Source organism: Poecilia mexicana, unplaced genomic scaffold (assembly GCF_051168715.1).
Source record: "Poecilia mexicana isolate PSO_F unplaced genomic scaffold, ASM5116871v1 scaffold_12, whole genome shotgun sequence".
Lineage (NCBI taxonomy): Eukaryota > Metazoa > Chordata > Actinopteri > Cyprinodontiformes > Poeciliidae > Poecilia > Poecilia mexicana.
In genome coordinates, this window is record NW_028263381.1 from 14,882,475 (window position 1) to 14,891,768 (window position 9,294).

General features: G+C 36.9%; 1 protein-coding gene across 2 annotated transcripts; it reads left to right on the forward strand.

Moving 5' to 3' along the window:
* The first annotated feature begins 724 nt into the window (after positions 1-724).
* Positions 725-8,880, forward strand: LOC106932232 (sodium/glucose cotransporter 1-like). Of its 2 annotated transcripts, none has more exons than XM_015010827.2 (15): positions 725-2,416; positions 2,764-2,835; positions 3,646-3,750; positions 3,907-3,966; positions 4,760-4,864; positions 4,953-5,058; positions 5,450-5,530; positions 5,635-5,843; positions 6,090-6,225; positions 6,345-6,452; positions 6,522-6,672; positions 6,761-6,929; positions 7,401-7,616; positions 7,976-8,078; positions 8,260-8,880. In XM_015010827.2, the coding sequence occupies exons 1-15, from the start codon at positions 2,279-2,281 to the stop codon at positions 8,472-8,474; spliced, it is 1,974 nt and encodes a 657-aa protein (XP_014866313.2). In that variant the 5' UTR covers positions 725-2,278; the 3' UTR covers positions 8,475-8,880. The 2 variants fall into 2 exon arrangements, with proteins under 2 accessions (XP_014866313.2, XP_087867110.1); XM_088010984.1 differs by having other exon boundaries at positions 7,976-8,071; positions 8,241-8,880.
* Positions 8,881-9,294: the final 414 nt, after the last annotated feature.

The following is a 9,294-nucleotide window of genomic DNA, read 5'->3' on the forward strand; positions in this document are numbered from 1 at the left end:
TGTTTTATGCAACATCTACTAAATAGATTTAAATGACAAAAATACTGTTTTATAAGTTCTGGTCACTCTTGTAGGCTTTATTAACATGAACAGAAAACATGAGTCTGTTTTGTTGCTTCCTTTAATGTTGCTTTTATATTATTCCATGTATGTATTTGAACTGATTTTTAAGGTTAAATAAACAACAGCCTTAATACTCCAGCGTCTCCAACTGTCTCATAATTCAAATGAATTATTGCTGACCAGGGTTGCTATTCCCTTTTTTGGCCCTACCTCATTCTTCCTAAGGCTAATTATTAACAAGCTGATAAGAAACCCATTATTATTAGGAACATAAACAGTTTGTGTAGCGGAGTGAAAATTAATTTAAGTGCTTTTCGTTTGTCTTACAGTTTGAGATAAAGTTGGGTTTTCTTTTGGCAAACATGTGGATTAAAAACAGTTTTCACTAAGATATGAATGCTATTCAGTTACGTTACGCAATTCGTCAATAAGTCAAATTTCACAAACATGACAGACATCAAGAAAAAATCTTGATTTGGCTATTTTTGATTGAGAAATTGTGAGAACCTCATTACAAATGAAATACAATCCTGGAACAAGTAAAATAATGATGAAACATGAATAATGACGGTAACCATGCAACTTTGTGTTAATTAAGCTGCAAAAATTTACATTTTAAACATCTTTCAGTACACTATCTAAGGTTTTAGGAGATTGATAGTAAAAGTCTTTAGTGGGGGATTTCAGTTCAATAAATTGCTACATGCACTATTCTCCATCTCGGTTTGTCAAGATCAAAGTAATTATTTACTGTACCTCCTTATAATTTAATTTGACGTAAAGACAATTTACATTTAATCAAAGTCAGGTAATGTAACTGCGTTTGACTGGGCATTATAGCAGCAGCCAAGCTTGTTTCTAACAGAAAAAATAATACTTATCATCAATCACCAGATTAATTTAATTAATAGAAAACATTTTATACAATTTTACAGGTGTAACACAAAGGAACAAGTACACAAACAGGAAGCAATAACAAAACAGACAAAAAAACAGTCAACTAGTATAAAAGGTCATATACAATCTGAACATATCGAATCTCAGTTGTGAATGATGAAACAGTAACAGATTAAATGTGAAATTACATAAAACAATAGAAAATTGTTAACCACGAGGCACATAAAGATAAAAAAACAATAAAAAATACATTTTAAAAACTGTCTGAATGGTGGATCACCTCATACAGAGGCTATCGCTCGTAATCCAGCTGACCTGGGTTTGATTCCTGACCTGAGCCATAATGACATGTCCACCTCCTCTGTCTCTGCCCTGCTTCCTGTCAAGCTACTTGTAAATAAAGGCTACAAATGCTATAAAATCTTTTTTAAAAAGTTCAATGATATTAAAGGCACCTGAAACAATTTGAAAATGTAATTATCCAAGGACGTATAAACAGAGTTCAAATTTTATAGAGAGTTAGCCTAAAACAAAAACTTGAATTCCTGAGCTGCAAAAAAATCAATAAATAAAAAAGAAGAAAACATGCTTCAAAGCTTTGGTTGCTAGTTTGCTTTCAGAAACATCGGTGCTCTAAGCTGCCCTCAGGTGCTCAGACAGACTACTACAAAGAAGAGTCATAATTAATTAATGATGCCTCAGCATCTGTTTTAGCTTTAACCACATGTAGGAATGGATTACTGTTCTCTGAAGACAGTTTGTAAGATAATCATGTCAATAGTTTGTATTAAAACTAGCAAATAAAAATACAACAAAAAAAATAAATTTCTTACTTGCACCTGGCAGCATTCTTGCTGCTGAATTTTGTATAATCTTCAGTGGGGCAGTGATTTTTATAGAAAAATCAGAAAGTGGAGCATTATGCAAATCTGTTTAATCGATTAACCTGTTTGATAGATAACAATAAAAACACGCAAAAACATTAAAAGTTATTAACTTGTTATGAATTTCATACCAACTAAATACATAGAATATGTCATGTTTTATGTATTTTCCCAACATTTGTATTAAAACTGCACCAAACAAACTTATGAAAGACTCAACAGCAAAATGGCAAAAAACTGGAGCTTCACTTTTAGATGACATTCATTCTTTGTGCAGAACAGAACACACACATAAACCCATTATCAATCATCCCTCCCTCTTTCTGTCACACACACAAACACAAAAGATATAAAGGTAAGTGTTGTGCACGTGTTGCAGTCACTGAGGACAGACTCCAGTAGCACTCCTTCGCTGCACACCCACTCTGAGCAAAATGTCTTGGGATTATTTTGGATTTTCCCGCATCGTAAGAAACTCGGAAAAGCAATCGTCTGCAGCGGCTCTCAATAATGCAGCAGACATCTCCGTTATTGTTGTTTACTTTGTGGTTGTCCTGGCTGTGGGAGTATGGGTGAGTTTTACAAAGTATTCATGGTTGGGTTTTTGTTATATATATATATATTTTTTTTTTAGCTTTTTTATGTTCAAATAAACCTTTACACTTCTTCTTGTCTTACTTTATCTGTTTTAGAGAGATTTGTCATGCAGATGAAACATAAAAGCAGTGGACAAATGTTTTGCAAATTCAGAATCTAACTTAGCATCCCGATACAGTAAAAGTGTTTGTCAGATCAGAGAATTTTTACATGCCTTCATCTATGCGTTGAGTTTTGTGAAGCAATTTGATTTTAACTAGAGCTAGGGCATCTCTTGCTCAGATTTATGGATTGCCTAAGATATTCTGCTTTCTCGCTGCAGGCCATGGTCCGCACCAATCGATCCACTGTGGGTGGCTTCTTCCTCGCAGGGAGGAGTATGGTGTGGTGGCCGGTGGGTATCTTAACACATGATAAGATTAAAATTAGATCTGCACAGACAAAGTGCTTTTTTATTATGCCTACCAATGGTATAGTTAGTAATTATCTGATCCTTACTGGGTTGTTTATTTCATTATCTGGAGCCTGAGATGAACAGAACAACAACCTAAACCACTCTGTTTATTCTTACTGGATAAAATCCCAGTCAGACTGGTTATGCAGAGTCAGGAAACTAAATGAATCCATGTTCTTGTAAAGTTAAGACTAATACAAAACAGGAATATCTTCTCGTTGGCAATTTTCAGTCTATTGCCAACGAGAAATATTAAATATTAAAGTAAATGTTGATATATCTTTTTTTTTTTCAAATGGAGTAAAGGGAAACACTGGATGAACCCTACTTTTTATTTTTCTATGCAAATAGCATGAACTGTACTGAAGAAGAATAATTTTCTTTGTCAATCAGATTGCAACATTCTAATAAAGCAAGCACCATCAAACCTACTTTTAACTGAGAAAAGTGCTTTTAAAGTCTGTTCATCTGGTTCTATTCTCACCAAACCGTCAGAATTAGATCTTTGTTATGACACATAAAGTCGGTACAGAAAACTATTTGTGTTTTACCACTGCGCACATTGACAACAATAAGATGCAATATCTAATTCTAAAACAGTTATTTGTTTTTGTGTTGTGTGCATTAAAAATAAATGTTTATTTTGTAGAAGCACATTGTTCTCTCCAATTTATCTCACGTTTTCTCTTCAGCATATCTTTTTTCAATGTGTCTTTTTCTTTGACACTCATTGTTCGATGTTCTCCACAGATTGGGGCATCGCTCTTTGCTAGCAACATTGGCAGCGTCCACTTTGTAGGGATCGCTGGTACCGCTGCTGCCTCTGGCATTGCCATTTGTGGATTTGAGTGGAACGTGAGTAATCCTTTGTCAATAACACAAGCACAGACGTTCCCCCTCAGAGGGGACCTTAAAGTTTACAGATCAATATAAATGTTGATTTGAAAAAAAGTAAAGTAAATAATCTTGTTCTATTTTATTCAATGCTTCTTGTGTTTCTGTGTGTTGCAGGCTCTTGTTCTTATGGTCATTCTCGGATGGCTGTTTGTACCAATCTACATCAAAGCAGGGGTAAGCTGTGAACACTTTGTTTGGGACGCCTTGATAATTATGGGTCAGAGCAACATTTGCCTTCAAACTGATTTTTGTTTTGGCATAGATCAAAAATGATGTCTGAAGTATTCCTCCTTGATGTTGGTCTAAAGTGATATAGTTGCATCATGCAGTTGCCGGATGTTGCATTTATGTGAATCTAAAACCAGCTGAACTTCATTTGAGCTTTGTAACATATTGCACTATCCTGCTGGAAGAAGCCTTCAGAAGATATATTGTAGTCAAAAAGTCACAATACTCAGATAGACTTCGGTTTTTAAGGGGACCAATAGTCCATCAAGAAAATATCCTCCATACCTAGTCCAACAGAAGTCATAAGGAATCCATACTCTCTGAATGTTCATGTTGAATATCAAGATTAGTCAGACAAGGGAGCATTTTCCAAAGTATTATTTTCATATTTTGTTGTCTTTATGTAAAATGCAGCCTCAATTTTTAGTTGTTAGCAGACAGCAGTGGTGCTCAGGGTGTTCATCTGTTGTTGTGGCCCATGTGCTTCAAAGACTGACATCTTGTGTGTTCAAAGAAGGTATTCTAGACACCTTGTTATATCTAGAATCTCTATATATCTGTTGTATCTACAAGATGGTTTCTGAGCTGCTGTTGCATAGATGCATACCTATTAAGTTAGCATGTGAGTGTATTTTCTATTCACAATAAAAGTACCACGATTACCTTACAATAAAAGTACCACGATTACCAAACTTTGCCAATTTAAAAACCAAAGTATCATCGCTATCTGTGTATCTAGGTGGTCACCATGCCCGAGTATCTGAAGAAGAGGTTCGGAGGACAGCGCATCCGTATTTATCTCTCCATGCTCTCCCTCTTGCTGTACGCTTTCACTAAGATCTCAGTAAGTTTGTGTAGCTGTTGACTAAAACCTTCCTGTTTTCAACAATGAAATGCAATCAAAGTCAAATGTTGTGTCTGTCTCCTCCCAGGCCGACATGTTCTCTGGTGCCATTTTCATCCAGGAGGCTCTTGGACTGAACATCTACATTGCTGTTATCGCTCTACTGGCGATTACTGCACTGTACACCGTCACAGGTGCATCCTCAGGAAGAAATTCACTTTCTTTTTATGGATCCTCATCTTCCTCATAAACTTAGCCAACAAATAAGTCTTATCGAAGCAAATTGCACATGAAGGAGGGGAAAGTCTTCTCAAGGCCACATGTACTGCAGAGATCTAAAAACAAAGTCACGTTAGCCTAACTCCCCTGCCTTAGCTGTCTAGTTTATGCTTATCTCTCTAAAGGTGTCTGTGAGACACTAATAGACCACAGTAAGTACTAAAATGTTGCTGATTTGCACTATGTAATGCAACTGATTGTATCTTTTAAAAGTCAAGCGGTTAAAGAACATCTCCATAAAAATAAAATCTCTCAAATAGTACTCTGAAAAATGTAACAGATTGCTAACGCCATGTTTTATCTCAGGTGGACTGGCTGCAGTGATGTACACAGACACCTTACAGACCGTCATCATGCTTATTGGATCCTTCATTCTCATGGGTTTTGGTAATAAATAGTAATCATTATTTATAATTTCACTTTTGTACCCATGTTTGTTTTATTGTCATATTATTGAGAAACTGAAGCATAAACTTCAGTCTAATCCTCAGCTTTCAACGAAGTGGGAGGCTATGAAAATATGAAGGACAGGTACATGACGTCAGTTCCCTCAATCACCGGTAACATCAGCGCAGAGTGCTACGAGCCTCGGGAAGATGCCTTCCACCTCTTCAGAGATCCGATAAATGGAGACCTGCCCTGGCCTGCCCTGATATTTGGACTCACCGTTCAGACCATCTGGTACTGGTGCACTGATCAGGTTGGTAATGATCACCACCTTTGACTGCATGGAAATTTTACTTTCTCTGACTCAGTAACTGGTTTTACTACATACCACAAACTGTAAAAGGCCATAAAATCTGAAAGTTGATTTGTTCACACTCTTTTTATCTTAACTTTTTAAGACAGAGTTACTGAGCTGGTCAGAGGTTGCCAGCTGATAGTCAAAAAAAATCCTCCACACATATTTTGCAAACTTGACAAAAGCTGGATCTTTTTTCTCTAGGTGATTGTCCAGCGTTGCCTCTCAGCCAAGAATCTCTCTCATGTGAAAGCAGGTTGCATTTTATGTGCCTACCTGAAGCTGCTGCCCATGTTTCTCATGGTTTTCCCTGGGATGATAAGCAGGATCCTCTATACAGGTCTGTGAGGTTTTGAAGTCTCTTAACTTGTTTGGAATAATGCAAACCTGCTTGTCAGAAATGCCCTCCATAGGGTACAGACACCTAACTAACGTCTATTTAATTTTAACTTAATCCAGATGTGGTGGCATGTGTGGACCCAGAAGAATGTCAGAATTACTGTGGCTCTAGCGTGGCATGCTCAAACATTGCTTATCCCAAATTGGTCATGAATCTTATGCCAAATGGTGAGTGGATTTAAACGTTAACTTTGTCATTTAATTTTATTTTTGCATAACTTACTAACTCTGTTGCAGGTCTCAGGGGTTTGATGCTGTCAGTGATGTTGGCCTCTCTAATGAGCTCCCTTACTTCAATATTTAACAGTGCTAGTACTCTCTTCACCATGGACATCTATACTAAGATCCGTCCTCGTGCCAAAGAGAGGGAACTGATGATTGCTGGGAGGTAAAACTGTTTTGGTTTGTGTTTAATTTGAATACTGTTTGCATTTGTGACATCTATGATATGTGCGTGTTTGTTCTCGACTGTGCAGGGTGTTTATCATCTTCCTCATTGGTGTGAGCATAGCCTGGATCCCAGTGGTGCAGTCAGCCCAGAGTGGTCAGCTCTTTGACTACATCCAGTCAATCATCAGCTATCTGGCTCCACCTATTTCTGCCGTCTTCCTTCTCGCCATCTTTTGGAAGCGAGTCAATGAGGCTGTGAGTTTACTTCTGATTTAGAAAAGTTATTGTTGATAATAAGCTTTGTCTTGGGAATTTTGAGACTTAATTGGAACCAGCTTACAATATTTTGCTAAATCAGGACACAAATGCTATTCTATGCCATGATGATAAATATATGTGGAATAATCTAAACCAGGGGTCCCCAAGTCCAGTCACCAAAGGCTACCATCCTGCAACTTTTAGATGCATCTCTGCTTCAAAATGTCTGAATTCCCTCACCAACTTTCAATCATCTATGCAACAGGCTGGTAGCAAGCAGTTTATTTGATCTAAGTGTGTTTGGTACTCACAATACCTAATTTTATGGACATCCACTGAGCAACTACAATTTAACAGCAATATTTATTTTTTTCATGTCAAACCTCAAAAAGAAGCTTGTATTATTTATTCTTCTATTTTCTAAGTGTGACCCTTGTAACTTTATTTTTTCTCTATTTTTCTTGTAAGGGTGCCTTTTATGGACTCATCGTTGGTCTGATTGTAGGTCTGACCAGGATGATCGCTGAGTTTGCCTTTGGGACAGGGAACTGTGTTAGCCCTAGTGATTGTCCTGCTATCATATGTGGAGTGCACTACCTGTACTTTGGGCTGATCCTGTTTACTATCACCTGCATCGTTATAATTGGAGTCTCTCTCATAACCAAACCCATCGACGATAAGCATGTAAGTGACCAACGCAAGATAAAGCCGGTTTTGATCTATCGGTGATTACTGACTTGAAAAATAACTCCCATAGCCATGTTATTTATATCATTTTCTACATATACTAGTGTAGAATATTCCGTTATATTTCCTTGAATTTTTATGTTTTTGGAGTAATGGCTTGTCATAGGATTTGTCCTATCAGTTTCAAGCAGCATCTTCACAATGTCTTTTGCTTTTGTTATGTGATACTGATATCTTAGCTGATGTCACACATTTTTATCATTTTTATTATTCAACCTGACCAAAAACAGAAAACAAATGGAGTATACACATTTATAAAATTTCTAAATATAATGTATTTTTTTTTTTTTTTTCAGTTGCATAGACTGTGTTGGAGTCTGAGGGACAGCACCGAGGAGAGAATCGACCTTGAACAGGATGATTGGGTTAACTATGAGGAGGATGAAAAGAATATGGAAGGTGATGATGAGTTAGATTTATGTTTAAAATATTGTTGGTTTTTAAATCGCAGGGTTTTTAAACTCTGGAAATAATGGATTTCTTGAATTTTGTTTAGACATGTTTGAAAAATGTAAATAGTATATTCTTTTGTTTCTTTCCTGATGGGAAAAAAAAAAAAACGTTTTTACCTTTATTTCAGAACCTGAGGAGGAGCCAGGATTCTGCAAGAAAGCAGTAATGTGCTTCTGTGGATTGGAGAAGACAAAAGCACCGAAAATGACTAAAGAGGAGGAGGCAGAGATGAAGAAGAAGCTCACAGATACAACAGAAGAACCTCTCTGGAGGAACGTTGTTAACGCAAACGCCATCATTCTCCTGGCTGTGGCTGTGTTCTTTCATGGATACTTTGGTTAGACAGACTCAGCATTAAATACTCCTAAATATAATTTATGTTTTAGTAACAGCTGTAACCATGGTATAAAATATGACAAAACTATCAATTAGCCTGTAACTCTCTGATACAACCTAAGGTACTTTCAAATCTCTGAACTCTGTATATTTCAGCCTGCATTGTAAGTTGAGTACTGATGCCACACAAGACAAAAGTACATTTTTACTATATTTGTCATCTTCAGTAAACCAGTCAATCAAGTTATATCACACACATAAGACTTGTTAAAAGGATATAGATTTAATACTCAAACATTTGCTGTAATGTCCATCCCCTTCCTCTTTGACGTGCTTGGAAGACCTCCAAGGAAGAGTCCTGATCAGATGCTTAAACAATTTCAGCTGTCCATTTTTGACAAACAATTGTCCAGAGGAGACAGAGGTCCTTTTTATCTCAGAGGGTGACTTTGACAATCTAAGGAACCCAATTCGTGTTGTTCTGTCATGATTTATACATGTTGGTCATAGCTAAAGGCTCAAATTTAGGCTGACTGGCAAATCAAGAACTTTTTAGGCTCAGCCCTTTCTTTGTCAAGACAGACCAGAAGAACATTTGAGTCTGAACCAAGAGAGCACCTGCACCGATTATCTACCACAAAGGGCTTGAAATTGTGTGTTTGAGGCTTCTTGACCTAAAAAAAAAAAAAAAATCAGTCCACCCTGTCCAGTGGAAAACAATAGTCTTAGATTTAGAAGAGAGGCTGCCTAACACTCGACTGGCCACCACTCCAGTCCACAATGAAGGCCATGGCTTGAAGACACCAACAGTACCACATCATCTGCA

Coding starts and splice junctions, on each gene's coding strand:
- LOC106932232 (XM_088010984.1), top strand. CDS start 2,279: ATGTCTTGGGATTATTTTGGATTTTCCCGCATCGTAAGAAACTCGGAA. Junction 3,751..3,906: donor TTTGTGGATTTGAGTGGAAC/GTGAGTAATCCT, acceptor TGTGTGTTGCAG/GCTCTTGTTCTTATGGTCAT. Junction 5,844..6,089: donor GGTACTGGTGCACTGATCAG/GTTGGTAATGAT, acceptor TTTTTTCTCTAG/GTGATTGTCCAGCGTTGCCT.